The sequence below is a fragment of the Anolis sagrei genome, chromosome 9 (genome assembly GCF_037176765.1).
Source record: "Anolis sagrei isolate rAnoSag1 chromosome 9, rAnoSag1.mat, whole genome shotgun sequence".
Taxonomy (NCBI): domain Eukaryota; kingdom Metazoa; phylum Chordata; class Lepidosauria; order Squamata; family Dactyloidae; genus Anolis; species Anolis sagrei.
Genome location: NC_090029.1, coordinates 34,979,877 through 35,001,503, shown reverse-complemented (window position 1 = coordinate 35,001,503; position 21,627 = coordinate 34,979,877). Strand labels below are relative to the sequence as shown.

Below are 21,627 nucleotides of genomic sequence, written 5' to 3'. Positions count from 1 at the left end.
TATGTAGCTTTGATAGTATGCATACAGTGGCACCTCTACTTAAGAGCACCCCAACTTTAAGAGCCTGGAGTGCACTTTGACATATGTGGTGAAGTGTGAGTTTTAATCTACAGTTATGTATAATAATAGATAGGTGTTTAAAAGGGTAAGTATTTAAACTAGCGTAACTGGAGGGATGGCAGCCAGCTCAACTCACTTTGAGCTGGGTTGCCATGGGAAAAGGGGAGGAGCCAACTGCCACTTGGCAGGGCAGCCATTTTAAGTCTGTAGTCTAAGGACTGATTCTACTGTGTTGACAATCAGGAAGGTTTTGGCTTTTAGCCTGTGTAGTTTAGATAGGTCAAGTTGACTTATTTATATTATTAGTCTGTGTATGAGCAAAAGGGGGAGAGAACCATAAAAAGAATCTTTACTGCAACAGAAATAACATAAGGAAAGAATAGGTTTATACCTGAAGTAATCTGTTAAAGAAAAAAAACACATTTTGAAGGAAAATAAGTTTAAAACCTGTTTAGTGGAAGGAATAGTCCTCTTAAGAGTTGTTTACTGAAATGTATTAAATGTAACCTCTGAAGAAATGTGCCTCTAAGAGCTAAGAAACATTGAAACCATCAAGCTTCTTCTATACTTCAATAAACTTGTTACAGTTTCTTCTAAAGCCAAGTCTTTTTTACAAATACTTTCAAGTTAAGGCACACGACACATTCAAGAAAGTCCAAATCAACATTACAAGCTATTAGTTGTGTTATCAATTTAGTAAGTCCTTACAAAGTGATGGCTCCTTTACAAACCGTTACAACATAAGACTAGAGTTTTGAGTTAAAGAGTTAGCTCCAGAGAGAGTGCTAGTGCAAGAGTCAGGGCTTTGGGGCTTCAAGGGAGCAGCCTCTGTGCCTCGTGCTTTTGCCCACTGTGGAAATCACTGTCCACTTTACTCTTGTCCTCTTTGAGGAAGTTTGGGTTAGTTGATTTTGTGTGGCTATTATTCCTGGTATGTTTAGCTTCATGAAGAGAGAGAGGGAGAGAAAAACAGGGGAGGGGGAAATGAGATGAGTGCCAGGACAAAGAAAATGATGCTTTTCTCCTCTGATGGTTTTGTTCCAGTGTATTTGGCTGGGATCATGTGACGCAGGGCCTGGTGGGTCTGGGATTCATCCTGATGGACTCCTATGGGCCGAAAAGACCCTTTGGGGGTAAAAGCATGGAAACTAACCACAGTCTTTCCAAAACTCCAGCCCAGCAATCATGCAAGCTAGGAGCTGATATCCTACTGGAAGCATTCAAGGTAAGTCTGAGATGGTGTTGTATGTTCTATGTTTTCAGTCATTGTACTTTTTCTCCTCTTGATGATTGTCACCCCAGGTTTTTAATACCTCAGATATACATCCCTTTTTAAAAGCAAAATGATTTAAAACCAAACCCACATTGTTCTTTCCCAAATGTAAGAAATTTTACTTTTAGAGAAAAGAAGTGCGCGCTCTCAAGAACCTGTGGAATGATTCCCAGTTCTGAACCCAGCTAATTAAAATGAGATACGTGCACAAAAAGTATAAACATGTTTAAATTAATACAATATTTATTGTTATTATTTCGGGCTTTTATATCCTGTCCTACATGTGTGATTGTATCCAAAAATTCATTCCAGAACAACAGAATGTTCTAACATCAAATAATAATAATGGCCTGAAGGCTGAGAAAAGCGGTATATAAATAAAGTAAGTAAGTAAATAAATAAATAATAATAAGGCATCAGTAAGTTATATATCAGTAGGAGATTCCATCAGAATACGAGGAAGAACTTCCTGACTGTGAGAGCCGTTCAGCAGTGGAACTCTCTGCCCCAGCGTGTGGTGGAGGCTCCTTCTTTGGAAGCTTTGAAGCAGAGGCTGGATGGCCATCTGTCAGGGGTGATTTGAATGCAATATTCCTGCTTCTTGGCAGAATGGGGTTGGACTGGATGATGGCCCAGGAGGTCTCTTCCAACTCTTGGATTCTATGATTTTTGAATATTTACATAAAACTGTAATTTAAGATAAGACTGCCCAACCCTGATTATACCATTATTTTAACCTTCTTCAATGTAAATGAATGTGCTTACATATCCTTCCAATACGAATAAAGAGAGTAAAATAATAAATGTAATAATAATAAGAATAGAGTGAAATAATAAATGTTATAACAATCATAAATAGAGTAAAATAATAAATGTAATGATAACAATTATAAAATAAAATAATAAATGTAATAATAATGTAAAATGATAAATGTAATAATAATAATAATAATAAATAGAGGAAAATAATAAATGTAATAAAATAATAATAATGAAAGAGGAAAATAATAAATGTAATGATAACAATTATAAAATAAAATAATAAATGTAATAATAACATAAAATGATAAATGTAATAATAATAACAATAATAATAATAAATAGAGGAAAATAATAAATGTAATCTTACATATCCTTCCAATAAGAATAAAGAAAGTAAAATAATAAATGTAATAATAATAATAATAATAATAATAGGGTGAAATAATAAATGTAATAACAATCATAAATAGAGTAAAATAATAAATGTAATGATAACAATTATAAAATAAAATAATAAATGTAATAATAACGTAAAATGATAAATGTAATAATAATAATAATAATAAATAGAGGAAAATAATAAATGTAATAAAAATAATAATAATGAAAGAGGAAAATAATAAATAGCCTTGACTCGAGTATAAGCCGAGGGGGACTTTTTCAGCCTAAAACAAGGGTTGAAAAACTATATGTGAGTACATAAGGTATGTCTTTCAGGCTGAAAAAACCCCCCTCTGCTTATACTCAAGTCAAGGTTATTTATTATTTTACTCTGTTATGATGATTATTACTCTGTTATGATGATTATACGGTCTTGATTAGTATAATTACATTTATTATTATACTCTATTATTATTATTTATTGCATTTATTATTTTACTCTATTATTATTAGAGGGATACATAAGCACATTTACACTGAAGAATATTAGAATAATGGTTTAATCGTAGTTGGACAGTTTTATCTTAAATTACAATTTTATGTAAACATTCAAAACCATGTAACCTACTGATGCCTCAATTAGTGTAATGTTATTGGCATCTGCGAGAAGATCCAACCAGTCCATCCTCCAGGAAATAAAGCCCGACTGCTCATTGGAGGGAAGGAGACTAGAGACAAAGTTGAAGTCCTTTGAATGCCACATCATGAGGAGACAGCAAAGCCTAGAGAAGACAATGATGCTGGGGAAAGTGGAAGGCAAAAGGAAGAGGGGCCGACCAAGGGCAAGACGGATGGATGGCATCCTTGAAGTGACTGGACTGACCTTGAGGGAGCTGGGGGTGGTGACGGCCGACAGGGAGCTTTGGCGTGGACTGGTCCATGAGGTCACGAAGAGTCGGAGACAACTGAATGAATGAGCAACAAAAATTGGCATCTATTTTTATTTTGCAATTTACCTGCAGCTGCTGCATTTCCCACTCTTGGCTTATACTTGAGTCAATACGTTTCCCCAGTTTTTTTGTGGTAAAATTAGGCTTATATTCGGGTCAGCTTATACTCAAGTATATACAGTATTTGAGGAGGTACTTCTGCAGATCCCAAATCATTTACCCCATTAAAACTAAGCACAGAGTGACTGAATTAGTATTTTTGTTGAATGTATTGTCGAAGGCTTTCATGGCCGGAATCACTCAGTTCTTGTGAGTTTTTTCGGGCTATATGGCCATGTTCTGGAGGCATTTCTCCTGACGTTTCGCCTGCATCTATGGCAAGCTTCCTCAGAGGTGAGGTCTGCTGGAGCTGGGAAAAAAGGGGTTTATATATCTGTGGAATGACCAGGGTGAGACAAAAGGCTTTTGTAAGTTGGGTTGGGTGTGAATCTTTCAACTGACCACCTTGATTAGCATACAATGGGCTGACTGTGCCTGGAGCAAACTCTTCTTGAAAGGTGATTAGATGTCCCTGCCTGTTTTTCTCCCTGCTGTTTTTGCTGTTGCAATTTTAGAATTTTTTAAATTGCAACAGCAAAAACAGCAGGGAGAAAAACAGGCAGGGACATCTAATCACCTTTCAAGAAGAGTTTGCTCCAGGCACAGTCAGCCCATTGTATGCTAATCAAGGTGGTCAGTTGAAAAGATTCACACCTAGCCCAACTTACAAAAGCCTTTTGTCTCACCCTGGTCATTCCACAGATATATAAACCCCTTTTTTCCCAGCTCCAGCAGACCTCACCTCTGAGGAAGCTTGCCATAGATGCAGGCGAAACGTCAGGAGAAATGCCTCCAGAACATGGCCATATAGCCCGAAAAAACCCACAAGAACTGAGTATTTTTGTTCTTCTCAATGAAAAAAAAACTATCCTGACATGGGTTACTTTTATCACTTTCTTCACTAATACGCCTTCAGGTGAAAGTTTTATGGGCTGTTTGATACAAAATCAAAAGTAAATGTTTGTGTGTGTTATGCTTTGAATAAACTGAAATTGGATCAACAGAATCTTGCTTTAAGATATTGTATTTCCCAGGTCCATGAGCTAATAAGAAGTGAAATACTGGAGCAGGTCCTGAACAGAGTCATCACAACTGCAGGTTCCTCCGTCAGCCACTTTATAGGTAACTAGCCATCCTCTGCCACGTGTTGCTGTGGCCCAGTCTGGTGATCTGGAAAATAAAATAATGAGAAAGTGTTGGTTTCTAATATATGTAATTTCTTTATGCTTATGGGTAAAGAGTATTTCTTGCTGTTTCTTTGTCAGTGTTGATGTGGAGAGTGTCTGGCTTGCCTACTCTGGAACATGCAACATATCATTGTCCTTCTTTAGGGGTTCCTTTCAAATCTATGATACTATATCTCTCTGTGTGTGAATCATATCTATCTATCTATATCTATGGCTGGATGGCTCTTTGTCTGGAGGGCTTTGATTACGTTTTCTTGCCCTGGTGAAGAGAGTTGGAATGGATGGCCTTAAATATGGTGGTTCTGTGTGACAAGTTTGCCCCAATTCTGTCATTGGTGGGGTTCAGAATGCTCTTTGATTGTAGGTGAACTATAAATCCCAGTAACTACAACTCCCAAGTGTCAGGGTCTATTTCTCCCAAACGCCCATCTGTCTTCATATTTGGGCATATGGAATATTCATGCCAAATTTGGTCCAGATCCATCATTGTTTGAGTCCACAGAGCTCTCTGTATGTAGGTGAACTACAATTCCCAAACTCAAGGGCAATGCCCACCAGACCCTTTCAGTATTTTCTGTTGGTCGTGGGAGTTCTGTGTGCCAAGCTTGGTTCAATTCCATCATTGGTGGAGTTGAGAATGCTCTTTGATTATAGGTTAACTATAAATCCCAGCAACTACAACTCCCAAATGACTAAATCAATCCTGCCCCAACCCAACCAGTATTCAAATGTGGGCATATGGGGTATTGCTCTATGGATGTAGGCGGACTACAAGTCCAAAACTCAAGGTCAATGCCCACTAAACCCTTTCAGTATTTTCTGTTGGTCGTGGGAGTTCTGTGTGCCAAGCTTGGTTCAATTCCATCATTGGTGAAGTTCAGAATGCTCTTCGATTGTAGGTGAACTATAAATCCCAGCATCTACAACTCCCAAATGACAAAATCAATTTTTTTGAGTGATGGTCACTCCTTGGGTTAGTAGGTGTCTTGTGTCCAAATTTGGCATCAATTCGTCCAGTGGATTTTGAGTTATGTTATTCCCACAAACAAACATTACATTAAGTTCTTGTGGGTTTTTTCGGGCTATATGGCCATGTTCTAGAGGCATTTCTCCTGACGTTTCGCCTGCATGCCTAACAGCCTCAGGTTGGGCTGTGAATATTATTGGGTTGTTGTAGGTTTTTTCGGGCTATATGGCCATGTTCCAGAGGCATTTCTCCTGACGTTTCACCTGCATCTATGGCAAGCATCCTCAGAGGTGAGGTCTGTTAGAACTGGGAAAAAGGGTTTATATATCTGTGGAATGACCCTTTTCCCAGTTCCAACAGACCTCACCTCTGAGGATGCTTGTCATAGATGCAGGCGAAACGTCAGGAGAAATGCCTCTAGAACATGGCCATATAGCCCGAAAAAGCCCACAAGAACTTAGTGATTCCAGCCATGAAAGCCTTCGACAATACATTAAACATTACATTTTTATTTATATAGATTATGAAAGGAAACAATTGGAAACATCATTGCAAAGACGATTTTCCACCAGTACAGTTCAGGAAAACAGAGAACAAAACAGTCATGTGATGCAAGAGTAAAAGTAACATATAGAATTGATGGGTTGCTTTTATTTAGATCTTTTCTTAATAGATCCCTTCTTAATATTCCTTTTCAGATCTTTTGTCCAGCATTGTAATGTCTGCTCCCCTTGTCCTTCAAAGCTCTTCCTCCAAAGTTGCAGAGGCTTTTGATCATTTGTCATTCCTGCCTCTTGATACAGTGCAAGGGCTCCTTAAAGCTGTGCAGGTAATGCGGTTTTGTTTTATAGATGTGTATCAGTCAGTCAGATCGATGCTTTTGAGCTGCGGTGCTGGAGGAAAGTTCTGAGAGTGCCTTGGACTGCGAGAAGATCCAACCAGTCCATCCTCCAGGAAAGAAAGCCCGGCTGCTCACTGGAGGGAAGGAGACTAGAGACAAAGTGGAAGTCCTTTGGCCACATCATGCAAAGCCTAGAGAAGACAATTATGCTGGGGAAAGTGAAAGGCAAAAGGAAGAGGGGCCGACCAAGGGCAAGGTGGATGGATGGCATCCTTGAAGTGACTGGACTGACCTTGAGGGAGCTGGGGGTGGTGACGGCCGACAGGGAGCTCTGGCGTGGGATGGTCCATGAGGTCACGAAGAGTCGGAGACGACTGAACGAATGAACAACGATCAGTCAGTCAGTAGCCTTTATTTCGGTCAACAAACCATCGGCTAAGTCAAGTGAAAGTAGAATGATGAAATGCAACAATTAACAATTAATAACATCACATTTGGCTTATAATTAATAAAAACAAGTATCACCATTCGCTATCGGATGAATGACTGTCTATATAATCTAAAACAGGAACTGATTGCAAATTAATAATAAGTCTCCCGAGTACTCTTTGTTACACTCAGCCTTTACAGGTTATTCATGGGGCACTTGCGGCTTTTTGCCGCTGCAAACAGAAATTTGGCCACCTGTTCCGTGACCCTTTTATCAAGATCAGACAGTAAATAAGTGCAATACCAACTTAGGGATCTTCCTGGCCACTTGGTGAGTAGAGGGGATATTAACCTTAGTCTATCGAGAGCAGTACGTGTGAAAAAGATCTTGGAGTCCTCATGGACAACAAGTTAAACATGAGCCAACAATGTGATGTGGCGGCAAAAAAAGCCAATGGGATGTTGGCCTGCCTCAATAGGAGCATAGTGTCTAGATCTAGGGAAGTCATGCTCCCCATGCTCTATTCTGCTTTGGTTAGACCACATCTGGAATATTGTGTCCAATTCTGGGCACCACAATTCAAGAGAGATATTGACAAGCTGGAATGTGTCCAGAGAAGGGCGACTAAAATGATCAAGGGTCTGGAGAACAAGCCCTATGAGGAGCGGCTTAGGGAACTGGGCATGTTTAGCCTGAAGAAGAGAAGGCTGAGAGGAGACATGATAGCCATGTATAAATATGTGAGAGGAAGCCACAGGGAGGAGGGAGCAAGCTTGTTTTCTGCTTCCTTGGAGACTAGGACGCAGAACAATGGCTTCAAACTACAAGAGAGGAGATTCCATCTGAACATGAGGAAGAACTTCCTGACTGTGAGAGCCGTTCAGCCGTGGAACTCTCTGCCCCGGAGTGTGGTGGAGGCTCCTTCTTTGGAAGCTTTGAAACAGAGGCTGGATGGCCATTTGTCAGGGGTGATTTGAATGCAATATTCCTGCTTCTTGGCAGAATGGGGTTGGACTGGATGGCCCAGGAGGTCTCTTCCAACTCTTTGATTCTATGATTCTATTATTCTGTCATCCTTGTAAATTGTGCAAATAAAAAGTACATGTATTACAGTTTCAATTTTACCCTACCCGCATGGGCAAACTCTGTGTTCGTAATCAGTCCCTTTGCATCTACCCTCTAGTATGGCTGATTTGAGGGCAGTGAATCTGGCCCAACTGAAAGCAAGGCGAAATTTTGGGATGTTTAAATTTTCAAAATATTTGGCACCTCCCAAAGAATTAAATGTTAGGCCTAGACTCAATGGAGAGCATGTGGAGCACGCCAGAGTCATTGAGTCCTGTTTCTCTATGTCACTGATTCGTTCCGCTAAGATCTGCATTAACTTTTTATGCTCAAAACGGCTCAATATATTCTCTGAGAGGCCCATCTGCCTGAGTTTCTGATTTAGCGCTTTGATTCGGTGGGATTTAAAGAGGTCTTTTTGAATCAGATATGTATATATGTATTGTATGTATTGCATTCCAGCTCAAAACTCTCATTCGCTTTTAGGAACAACATTAAAAACTGTCAGTGTGTGGATTGCTGTGAGTTTTCTGGGCTGTAAGGCCATGTTCATGAAGCATTCTCTCCTGACATTTCTCCCACATCTACGGCAGGCATCCTCAGAGGTTGTGAGGTCTGTTGGAAACTAGGCAAGTGTGGTTTATATATCTGTGGAATAATGTTCATGGTGGGAGGAAGAACTCTTGTCTGTTGGAGGCAAGTTTGAATGTTGCCATTGGCCACCTTGATTAGCATTGAATGGCCTTGCAGCTTCAAAGCCTGGCTGCTTCCTTCCTGGGGAATCCTTTGTTGGGAGGTGTTAGTTGGCCCTGATTATTTCTAGGCTTGGGCAATCCATGGTTCTAAATGGTTCTAAAGTACTTACAAAACTAAAGTTCTGGTGGTGAAAATTTCAGAACTCTAACAAAACTCTCAAAATTTCATAATAAATGGCAGTTCCTAATTGGTTCTGTCATTAAAATCACCAATAATGAAATAATAATTAAATTTTGAAAGTTTTGTTAGAGTTCTGAAATTTTCACCACCAGAACTTTAGTTTTGTAAGTACTTTAGAACCATTTAGAACCATGGATTGCCCAAGCCTAATTATTTCCTGTCCAATAAAGGATTCCCCAGGTAGGAAGCGGCCAGGTTGTGAAGCTGCAAGGCCATTCAATGCTAATCAAGGTGGCTAATTGCAACATTCATACTTGCCTCCAACAAGCAAGAGTTCTTTCTCTCACTCTGGACATTCCACAGATATATAAACCCCACTTGCCTGGTTTCCCACAGATCTCACAACCTCTGAGGTTGCCTGCCGTAGATGAGGGCAAAACATCAGGAGAGAATGCTTCTGGAATGTAGACATAAAGCCCGGGAAACTCACAGCGGCCCAATGATTCTGTCCATGAAAGCCTCAGATGGATGGAGTTTCTCTCTTTTGCAGTGGCAGACTATCCATTCTCTTGGACTTCACACTTTGTGTAATTGCAATCGAACCAAACATTGCTGAAATGTTTTCCCCATCTGTCTGTATTGCTAGACTCTGTGGTGCTGTTTTCATGTTAATCCAAACTGCAGAGCTCTCTTTGTTTTTCCTCAGCCTCTGCTCAAAATCAGCATGTCAATGAGGGATTCCCTGATCCTTGTTCTTCGTAAATCCATGTTTTCAGGGTAAGATGCCATTTGAAACAAATTTGTGATTTTCTTACCATTTAATATACAAAATTTATTTATTTATTTATTTATTTGCTATACTTGTATACCGCTGTTTCTCAGCCTAGCCGGCGACTCAACGCGGTTTACAACAAAATACAACAATCAACAGTATACCGTTTAAAACCATAAAAGCATTATACACAATATTCGCATATCAATAACAATCCAATCCAATGCATCTCCTAACTAAAATCGTGATCCAGTTTCGTCGTCCATATTACCAGTCCTTAATCATTACATTCATTGCACCGAATTAACCAAATGCCTGTTGGAACATCCAGGTTTTTAATCTCTTTCGGAACATCATCAGCGAGGGGGCTGATCTTACCTCCATGGGAAGGGCGTTCCATAGCCGAGGGGCCACCACAGAAAAGGCCCTGTCTCTCGTCCCCGCCAGCCGCACCTGTGAAGCAGGCGGGATAGAGAGCAGGGCCTCCCCAGAAGATCTTAGGGTCCTGGTGGGCTGATAGGCCGAGATACGTTCGGATAGGTAAGTTGGGCCAGAACCGTTTAGGGCTTTAAAGGCCAACGCCAGCACTTTGAATTGAGCCCGGTAGCAGATTGGTAGCCAATGGAGCTGGTGCAGCAGAGGAGTGGTATGCTCCCTGTGCTCCGCTCCAGTTAGTATCATGGCTGCCGAACGTTGGACTAATTGGAGCTTCCGGGCCGTCTTCAAAGGCAACCCCACGTTGCCTTTGAAGGCAAAAAGTAAAACCCCACAAACAGCTGCTTTCATAAAATCATGACATTTTAGCTCTTTAGGAATTAATATAACATTTTGGAAAGCAGCTCCCATAATAGTGGAATATATTAGGAGCCCCCAGTGGCGTAGTGTGCCGGCAGGACTGAAGACCGACAGGTCGCAGGTTCGGAGGGCGTGGATGAGCTCCCTCTATCAGCTCCAGCTTCTCGTGTGGGGACATGAGAGAAGCCTCCCACAAGTATGGGAAAAACATCAAAACATCCTGGCGTCCCCTAAACAACATCCTTGCAGATGGCCAATTGTCTCACACGAGAAGCAACTTGCAGTTTCTCAAGTTGTTTCTGACAAAAAAAAGGTGAAATATAAGTTACCGTATATACTCAAGTATAAGCCGACCCAAATATAAGCCGAGCCACCTAAATTTACCATAAAAAACTGGAAAAACATATTTACTCGAGTATAAGCGGAGGGTGGGAAACGCAGCCACTACAGGTAAATTTCAAAATAAAAATAGATACCAATAAAAGCATCAGGAGGTTAAATGTTTTTGAATATTTACATAAAACTGTAAATTTTTCCAACTCTGATTAAATCATTACATATCTTCAATGTAAGTGTACTTATGTATACTTCCAACAATAATAGAGTAAAATAATAAATATAATAATAATAATAAAGTAAAATAATGGAAATGCAATAATAACAGTAATAATAGAGTAGAATAATAAATGCAATAATAATAAAGTAAAATAATAAATGTAATAATAATCATAAATAGTGTAAAATAATAATGTAATAATAATAATAATAGGGTAAAATACTGTAAATGTAATAATAATAAAGAGAGTAAAATAATACATGAAATAACAATAATAATAATAAAATAATAAACAGAGTAAAATAATAAATAACCTTGACTCAAGTATAAGCCGAGGGGAGCTTTTTCAGCCTAAAAAAGGGGCTGAAAAACTAGGCTTATACTTGAGTATATACAGTAAATGCACTTCTGAAGTTATTTGGCTTATGTCAATTCATTGACTTGTTTCAGAAGTCATGGGAAACTGTACTTTGTCATCACAAAACTTCTATATATGGTTTGAAACACCACCTGTTTCTACTGTGTGTCAAAGTACACATTCAAACTAGAGATCTCCTAGAAATCTTTAGAGAACATCATTGGGGCATCTCTGTTTTCTCTAATTTTTTCTTCCTCGCGCATCCCATCCTAACTGCAGGCAGTTGGATGCCCGCAAGTCAGCAGTCGCTGGGTTTTTGCTCCTCTTGAAGAACTTTAAACTTCTGGGCAGCTTGACCTCATCCCAGTGCAGCCAAGCCATTGGGGCAAGTCAGGTAAGCATAACTCATTTCTTCATATCCCGGGTACCTGTTTGCCCTTTGTACTTATTAATATTATATAACTAGCTTGGATACCCGACGTTGTCCAGGTTATTTGAAAAAAATGGTACAAAATGCATAAGATTGTGGGTGAACTACAACTCACATCATGCCAGGTTAACCCTGAAAAACTCCATCAGTTTGTTATGTTGGGCAAGTTTGCTCTAGATGCGTCATCGGTGGGGTTCAGTGTGCTCTCTGCCTGTAGGGTAAACTACAACTCCCACTATGGTGAGTCAGTCCCTCAAACCCATCCAGTAGGTTGAGTTACTCCTGGAGGTTGTGTATGCCCAGTTTGGTCCAGGTCCATCATCGGTGGAGGTCACAGTATCTCCACTTGTGGGTGAACTACAACTCCCAGAAAAGAAAGGCCAGTTCCTCCAAAACCCCTTCAGTAATCAAATTTTGGCGTATCAGGTATGTGTGCCAAGTTTGGTCCAGATCCATTGGTGTTTGAGTTCACAGTGCTCTCTGGATGTAGGTGAACTACAACTCCCCCAAATCAAGGGGGACTTGTAGTTCACCCCCAGTATTTTTTACTGGTCATGAGGCTCCTGTGTGCCAAGTTAGTTCTAGGTCCATCGTTGGGGGAATTCAGAGTGCTCTTCGATTGTATGTGAACTATACATCCCAGTACCTCCAAAGGTCGCCGGTTCATATCCGGAGAGCAGGGTGAGCTCCTGTTGTTAGGCCCAGCTTCTTCCAACTTAGCAGTTCGAAAACATGCGAATATCAGTAGATCAATAGGTACCGCCTTTGTGGGAAGGTAATGGCACTCAATGCAGTCATGCTGGCCACATGACCTTGGAGGTGTCTACAGACAATGCTGGCTCTTTGGCTTAGAAATGAAGATGAGCACCACCCCCTGAGTCGGACACAGGAAAATATTTACTTTTACCTAACCTTAGAACACCTGGAAGACCATATGTGGCCCATACCATTCATAAATAATATTTGCATAATATTTAGAACTCAGCTTTCAAAGCTATTGTTTTTAGGGAAAGCAGATGGCATCTTATCAGATATAGCTTGGTGGGATCATAGTAGAACTAACTGCACAAAAGAAGCAACATCTTGTGAAGGAAGTCTTCTCCACTGATGCCTGAATAGTTTCCTGATGTTCCATGGACTCCTAAAGAAGATGTTGAATTTAGAATTAATATAATTTTTGCAATACACATGTTAATTGTCTTTAGCCATAGAGAATAGACGGCAATTCTGAATGATTCTGAATTTGCCTTCCAGGTCCAGGTGGATGTTCACGCTCACTATAATGCTGCAGCCAATGAGGCCTTCTGTCTAGAAATCCTGGGCAGTTTGAGGCGATGCTTGAGCCAGCAGGCTGATGTCAGGCTCATGCTCTATGAGGTGAGAACCCCCTTCTGTGTACTCATTAGTTATAACAGGTCAAGTTGTTGTCATTTAGAAGATTTCTAGCAATAGTTTAGCTTCAAACAGAGCTACTGAAATCATGATGATACAGTATTGTTCTGGTTTTATACCAGTATGCTGATGACAACATCATCTATGCACATTCAGAAGAAGACCTACAAGCCACTCTAAACACCTTCGCAGAAGCATACGAGAAGTTTGGCCTGTCATTAAACATTGAGAAAACCAAGGTGCTCTTCCAGCAGACACCAGCCAATCCCTCTCCAATGCCAGAAATACAGCTGAATGGTGTAACATTAGAACACGTTGACCATTTCCGCTCCCTTGGCAGCCACCTCTCTGCAAAAGTCAACATTGACACTTAAATTCAACACCGCCTGAGCTCTGTGAGTGCAGCATTTTTCCAAATGAAGCAGAGAGTGTTTGAGGACCGGGATATCTGTACGGAGACCAAGGGGCTTGTTTATAAAGCTATTGTCCTCCCAACCCTGCTATATGCTTGCGAAACGTGGACTGTCTACAGACATCTACAGACATCACATGCCACTCCTAGAACAATTCCATCAGCGCTGCCTCTGGAAAATCCTGCAAATTTCCTGGGAAGACAAGCGGACAAATGTCAGCATGCTGGAAGAAGCAAAGACCACCAGCACTGAAGTGATGGTCCTTCGCTATCAACTCCGCTGGACCCACCACGTTGTCCAGATGCCCGATCACCGTCTCCCAAAGCAGTTCCTCTACTCCGAACTCAAGAACGGAAAATGGAATGTTGGTGGACAGGAAAAGAGATTGAAAGCTGGGCTCAAAGCCAACCTTCAAAACTCTGGCATAGACACCGAGAACTGGGAAGCCCTAGCTCTTGAGCGCTTCAGTTGGAGGTCAGTTGTGACCAGCAGTGTTGCAGAATTTGAAGAGGCACGAATGGAGGGTGAACGAGAGAAACGTGCCAAGAGGAAGGTGCGTCAAGCCAACCCCGACCGGGACCACCTTCCACCTGGAAACCAATGCCCTCACTGCGGAAGAAGATGCAGATCAAATACATATAGAAATCCAAATTATGCTAAAAATACGTGTACCACTAAAACCAGATTTGTTTCTATTAGGAATATATGATAAAAAATTTGGAGAAGGACAAAGATAAAATCCTATTTTTAGCTTTAACTGCTGCGAGAATGTGTTATGCCAGAAAATGGAGGCAAGAAGAGATACCAAAAGAAGACGATTGGATACTAAAAATGTTAGATATTAGAAACCTAGATAAATTTACCTTCTTACTGTTGAAAAATAAAGAGATTAGAAAAAAAAAAAAGAAACAGGCTGGAGAGAGGTCACTGAGTATTTAAGAAAGAAGAAAAAAGAAATTGTGTGTTGAAAATGACAAATAAGACTGTGACGCAATAAAAAGAGGGAAAGCAAGTCACACGAATTAATTAACGTTTACTATTTACTACAACCGGTATGTGTTTTGAATGTATGTATTGTAGCGAAAATCTTCTAATAAAAATCATATATATATAAAAAAAGAGGGAAAGAATCTGAAGAGATAAGATTTATAAGAAAAGAAGAAGAAAAAGATCATATAGAAGACTTTCGGAAGATACCAGGAGATCAAATCATCTTTTTATTTTTATTTTTTTATTTTCTTCTTTTTTGTTCTTTCTCTATGCTATGATTTTATTTTTATCTGTGTATTTTAAGAAAACCTTAATAAAGATTATTTCAAAAAAAAAAAGAAGAAGATGCAGATCAACAATAGGGCTCCACAGTCACCTACGGACCCACCGCCAGGATGTGACTCTTGGAGGACCATCATCCTCGGACTACGAGGGATCGCCTAAGTAAATAAGGTTTTACACCTTTGCCCACCTGCACGGTGCTCTCCATGGCAATGTGAGATGGAAACTGGTTTGGTATTACAAGATAAGCCAGGGTTACTAGGTTCTTGTGGGGTTTTTCGGGCTATAGAGCCATGTTCTAGAGGCATTTCTCTAGGAGAAATGCCTCTAGAACATGGCTCTATAGCCCGAAAAACCCCACAAGAACCTAGTGATTCCAGCCATGAAAGCCTTCGACAATACATTAAGCCAGGGTTGTTTTGTCTGCCAGACTGTTGCCATCAGTTTTGACCTTGTTGATAGTAGTGCAAAGATGGAGATGCTTTGTTTGTGTTGACTGACGATGGGAGATAAATTACATTTTCAAAAAATGATAGCCATTCTTTTTTCATCTTCTTACAGGGTTTTTATGACGTTTTGCGTAGGAACTCACAACTGAGCAATTCCGTTCTGGATATGCTTCTCTCCCAGGTACAGAACGTACGGCAAGGCTGAAAAATGACATTGTTGGTTCGGACTTTTTGCCAAGCCATTGGCACTACAGGCTTGAGCACCAAACCCTTGTGATCCTGAATTCACCCTAATTCAGTAACCAAAGCTGGGCAATTCTTTTTTGTTCTAATTTTAATTTTGTTGGTGTTCAGCTTCCCTCTTACTTTCTTCTAGCCACCTTAGGGTAAAATGATACCTACCCATTATGTGGTAATTGTTGTTCCTCATTTTTGATGGCAGATGAAGCGGTATTACGAAACAGAGCCTGACTTGCTGCCTCCGATAAAACTCGAGGGGTGCATCCTGGCACAGAGAGACCAAATCTTCCTGCAAGAACCTTTGGTGAGAGATGGGGAGTGGCTTCTTCAAGTGTCTTTTCAGAGTGTGCATAGGTTGCTGGCATAGTTTCCATAAGCTACAGGTCTTTATACACCAAAATAATCATTTGAGAAGCTTGCAGTGATGCAAATGGGAGCTTAGCTTTTTCTATAAACTGTCAGGAGTATTAAAAATTACCTAAATATTTTTAAGTACAAAAATGTGAGTAAAACACTGAAAAGGATTAAATGGATGCAATGACTCAGAAAAAGCCGTAGTTCTATATAATCAGTTATGCCTGTAGCTTAGCCCTGAGTCCCCTTTGGGGTTGAGAAGGGTGGTATACAAATATTGCAAATAAATAATAGCCCTCAGTCTGAGGTAGCTCTCAGTCAGTGAGAGATCTCTGTGGGAGAAGGACTTCTGTGTTAGTAGGCCTCAGTATGAGTAGGCCTCAGTGTTAGCTTGTCTTGGTGAGAGGAAGGCCTCAGTCTGAAAGAGCCCTCAGTGTATGAGGGCCTCAGTGGAAGAAAGGTCTCAGTGTGAGGTAGGCCTCAGTGTGAGTAGGCCTGGTGTGAGGAGCTTTGGTGAGAGAAGCCTGATTGAAGGCTATTGTGTGTAAATGTTGGGGTTCAGCCTGTGTGTGAACCTGAACCCGATTCTCTGATTATATTCCCTGGTGCCAATGTTGATGTCAATGTGAATTCTGAGGCCAATTTAGATGATGATGGTTTGAGTAGTGAAAATCCTACAGCCTTGGAAAGTGAAAGTCAAAATTCCCATGGGAACATGCATTCCGAGCCGAGCGGAGAAGTTTCACTCCCTTTTCCTCCCAGCCTTAGTTCTCCAGAGAATCTGACACCTGGTCTGCCTAATGAGGACAGGCGGGGGCAGATTTAGCAGAGCCGGGGAGAAGCACAAAATTTACGTAGGTCAGCCAGATTGAGAGAAATGCAAACAAAAACATCAGGCATGTCTCGCAATAGATTTCTCGGCCTTAAGTATGCCTGGCCTGAATGCAGCTTCAGACCAGGCATTGTTCCAGACTCATGTGCAAGCTTTTGCAGGTCTCCTGATTCAAGTGGCCTTGTTCCTTGGAATTTTTTTAGTTGTTCCAAATACGGTTAGTGGATTGCTAACAGGTTCCAGGATTCAGCAGTTTTGCTGTGGGTTTTATGATCTTATTTATGGACATTTCTTGTTGCTGATTTTTACTGTGACATTTTACCTTTGCATTTTCCCCCTATTTTGTATTCATCTTTCATCAATAAAAAAGGATTGTTTTCCTGAAGTCAAGTGTGGTGGATGGTTGTCTGAGGGTCCAGTTTCCTGCTCTGGGTTGCAACAGTAAAGTTCTAGAGCAGGGGTCCTCAAACTAAGGCCCGGGGGCCGGATACGGCCCTCCAAGGTAATTTACCCGGCCCTCACTCAGGGTCAACCTACGTCTGAAACTACTTGAAAACACAACAACAACAACAACAATCCTATCTCATCAGCCGAAAGCAGGCCCACACTTCCCATTAAAATACTAATAAGTTTATATTTGTTAAAATTGTTCTTCATTTTAATTATTGCATTGTTTTAAGTGTTTTGTGCACTACAAATAAGATATGGGCAGTGTGCATAGCTATTCATTCATGTTTTTTTTTTCTTCAAATTATAATCTGGCCCTCCAACAGTTTGTGACCTGGCCCTCTGTTTAAAAAGTTTGAGGACCCCTTCTCTAGAGTGAAGGCTGCGGTGTGTAAAGCCACTGTGTGAAGCTCCTGTGTACGTTTGGGGTGGGAAGAAGCTCTGTGAGAGCACAGCTGTTTGTCTGAATGAGAAAGAAGCCCAGTGTGGAAGCAAAGAAGGAAGTAGAAAGAACTTTGTTCATGTTATGGAAACCTTGTTTTTGTAAATAGTGCAACCATATTATTTTGCTATAAAGAAATCTCTAGGTTCTTGTGGGTTTTTTCGGGCTATAGGGCCATGTTCTAGAGGCATTTCTCCTGACATTTCGCCTGCATCTACGGCAAGCATCCTCAGAGGTAGTAAGGTCTGTTGGAATTAGGACAATGGGTTTATATATCTGTGGAATGGCTGGGGTGGGGCAAAGAGCTCTTCTCTGCTGGAGCTAGGTGTGAATGTTTCAACTGACCACCTTCATTAGCATTTGAAGGCCTGGCTGAGCCTGGGAAAACCTTTTGTTGAGAGGTGTTAAGATGTGCCTGGTTGTTTCCTCTCTGCTGTTTTGCTGTTGACATTTTAGAGTTTTTTAATACTGGTAGCCAGATTTTGTTCATTTTCATGGTTTCTTCCTTTCTGTTGAAATTGTCCACATGTTTGTGGATTTCAATGGCTTCTCTGTGTAGCCTGACGTGGTTGTTGGTGTAGTCCAGCATTTCTGTGTTCTCAAATAATCTGCTGTGTCCAGGCTGGTTCATCAGGTGCTCTGCTATGGCTGACTTCTCTGGTTGAAGTAGTCTGCAGTGCCTTTCATGTTCCTTGATGCGTGTCTCGGCAATGCTGCGTTTGGTGGTCCCTATGTAGACTTGTCCACAGCTGCATGGTATACAATGGTAGACTCCTGCAGAGGTGAGAGGATCCCTCTTGTCGTTTGCTGAACGTAGCATTTGTTGGATTTTCTTGGTGGGTTTGTAGATTGTTTGTATGTTGTGTTTCCTCATCAGCTTCCTTATATGGTCAGTGGAAGAGAAAACATTGGTGTGTGTGTATGTTTTTTTATCACTTTGGGTCACACTGCTGCTAATAAGTTACTCTGCTATACATTTATGAGGAGAGTCGTTTGTTAATAAGCCCAATCACCCAACATAAACAACATTAAGTGTAGGAGCTCCAATTCAAATCAGAAGTGCAGTGAGAGGCAAAAGATAAACATGGTCTTTATTATCACCGTCCTATAATATTGTCCTCTTCTATGAACGTATTCTCCGAACGTATTCTCCCCTACGAACCATCAAGACCACTAAGATCGTCTGGAGGGGCCCTGCTCTCGGTCCCTCCGCCTGCACAAGCACGGCTGGTGGGGACGAGGGACAGGGCCTTCTCGATGGTGGCCCCTCAACTTTGGAACTCCCTGCCATTAGAGATCAGAACCACCCCCTCCCTCATGATGTTCAGGAAACTAACAAAGACCTGGTTGTGGAACGCAGCATTTGACAACTGATTTAACTCTTTGCCCACATGAAAGGAGGATGATGAATGGGATTGTGATGGTGTCGGATGATTTGGCTCTTTTAACTGGGATGATAATGTTTTAATGTGTATGGTGCTGATGTTTTAATTGTGTAATGAAGTGGCATTGTGTTGTTATTGTATATTCTTTGTATGTTAACACATGTTGTGAACCGATCCGAATCCCTCTTTGAAGGTGAGAGGGTCGGTATATAAAACCTCGAAATAATAAATAATAATAATAATATGAACGAAGAGTTAAATGTTTTGGGGGTTTTTTTATTATTCCTTTAGGCACATTTACTCTGCTGTATCCAGCATTGCCTCGCCTGGTATAAGAATACCTTGACTCTGCGTCAGCAGAATGAAGAAGATGCGGATGAAGAGGAAGAGGATGAGAAAGGCTCCGAGCAAGAATTGGAGGAGATGCTGGAGTCCATCACACGGCGAATGATCAAGAGTGAACTCGAAGATTTTGAACTGGTAACTTACAAAGACGGGTTGGCAGGGCATTCTAGCACCACGGCTTGGGGAGGAGATGTTGATGTGTTTTGTGTTTCATCCTCAGGATAAATCAGCAGACTTTTCTCAATCTACTGGAGTGGGCCTGAAGAACAATATCTACGCCATTTTGGTGATGGGTGTCTGTGAGGTTTTGATTGAGTACAATTTCTGCATAGGACAGTTCAGGTAAAGAGTACATTTTCTTTATTAGTACCAGTTCCTTATTAGATGAGAGGGTGAAATCTGACTCTGTCTGCCATTGATTAGTCCAATGATTCAGGGGTGCTACATGGGAAAAATGTTTCCCATCCCAATGCTTTGCAGCGTATAATTAATAACTTGTATGCAGAACACATCATGCGAGGATGTGCGGGGCTTGAGGAATGCAAAGCTGGGGTGAAAATGGCTGGAAGAAACATTAACAACCTCAGATATGCAGATGACACCACTCTGATGGCCGAAAGCGAGGAGGAGCTGAGGAGCCTTCTAATCAAGGTGAAAGAAGAAAGCGCAAAAGCCGGGTTGCAGCTAAACATCAAAAAGCCAAGATTATGGCAACAAGAATGATTGACAACTGGAAAATAGAGGGAGAAAACATGGAGGCCTTGACAGACTTTGTATTTCTAGGTGCAAAGATGACAGCAGATGCAGACTGTGGCCAGGAAATCAGAAGACGCTTCCTTCTTGGGAGGAGAGCAATGTCCAGTCTCGATAAAATAGTCAAGAGTAGAGACATCAGACTGGCAACAAAGATCCATTGCCTAGTCAAAGCCATGGTCTTCCCTGTAGTCACCTCCGGATGTGAGAGCTGGACCAGAATGAAGGCTGAGCGAAGGAAGAGAGATGCTTTTGAGCTGTGGTGTTGGAGGAAAGTGCTGAGAGTGCCTTGGACTGCGAGAAGATCCCACCAGTCCATCCTCCAGGAAATAAAGCCCGGCTGCTCACTGGAGGGAAGGAGACTAGAGACAAAGTTGAAGTCCTTTGAATGCCACATCATGAGAAGAAAGGAAAGCTTAGAGAAGACAATAATGCTGGTGAAAATGGAAGGCAAAAGGAAGAGGGGCCGACCAAGGGTAAGATGGATGGATGGCATCCTTGAAGTGACTGGACTGACCTTGAAGGAGCTGGGGGTGGTGACGGCCGACAGGGAGCTCTGGCGTGGGCTGGTCCATGAGGTCACGAAGAGTCGGAGACGACTGAACGAATGAACAAACAAAAACAAAAAAAATAAATACTTATCTCTTGGCACTTGAAAATGATATTTTTAATTATGTTTAACTTTTAATTTAATCAAGTTTTAATTGTGTTTTAATGTATGTTCACTATTACAGGAGTTTTAGGACAACGATTAGTATTTATGTATTTTCTTGTTTTTGTCTTTTACCGTTGATATGGTCAGTGGACTAATCAATAAACTTTACCGAATACTCTAATACTTACCTTGCACATCTGCCATAACTACAGTCAGCAGAAAGAGTGAGAAATAAATGGGCCTAATGTAGATAGGTAAAAATCCACGACAAAATTGCAGTATATTGTTTATCATTACAATATCTCTTTGTTAGGCATCATTCTTTGTTGGAAATAGCAACTTTCTGCTTGCCTCCTATACTAGTTATTTGTTATGTATATAATACTGATTGCTTAGTATTTGTTGTTCATTCGTTCAGTCGTCTCCGACTCTTCGTGACTTCATGGACCAGTCCACGCCAGAGCTCCCTGTCGGCCATCACCACCCCCAGCTCCTTCAAGGTCAGTCCAGTCCCTTCAAGGATGCCATCCATCCATCTTGCCCTTGGTCGGCCCCTCTTCCTTTTGCCTTCCACTTTCCCCAACATAATTGTCTTCTCTAGGCTTTGCTGTCTCCTCATGATGTGGCCAAAGGACTTCCACTTTCCCTCTAGTCTCCTTCCCTCCAGTGAGCAGCCGGGCTTTATTTCCTGGAGGATGGACTGGTTGGATCTTCTCACAGTCCAAGGCACTCTCAGCACTTTCCTCCAGCACCACAGCTCAAAAGCATCTCTCTTCCGTCACTCAGCCTTCATTCTGGTCCAGCTCTCACATCCGTAGGTGACTACAGGGAAGACCATGGCTTGGA

At 41.2% G+C, this 21,627-nt stretch overlaps 1 protein-coding gene across 2 annotated transcripts in view; it reads left to right on the top strand.

Moving 5' to 3' along the window:
- FANCI (FA complementation group I) overlaps positions 1-21,627 on the top strand; it is an 81,397-nt gene that overhangs the window by 24,686 nt on the left and 35,084 nt on the right. For both annotated transcript variants that reach the window (XM_067471449.1, XM_067471450.1), the window contains exons 13-22: positions 1,105-1,285; positions 4,560-4,647; positions 6,378-6,508; positions 9,598-9,668; positions 11,652-11,766; positions 13,057-13,179; positions 15,441-15,509; positions 15,771-15,872; positions 19,320-19,508; positions 19,594-19,715. In XM_067471449.1, coding sequence (XP_067327550.1) covers positions 1,105-1,285; positions 4,560-4,647; positions 6,378-6,508; positions 9,598-9,668; positions 11,652-11,766; positions 13,057-13,179; positions 15,441-15,509; positions 15,771-15,872; positions 19,320-19,508; positions 19,594-19,715 — 1,191 coding nt within the window. The remainder of the gene's footprint in view (positions 1-1,104; positions 1,286-4,559; positions 4,648-6,377; positions 6,509-9,597; positions 9,669-11,651; positions 11,767-13,056; positions 13,180-15,440; positions 15,510-15,770; positions 15,873-19,319; positions 19,509-19,593; positions 19,716-21,627) is intronic.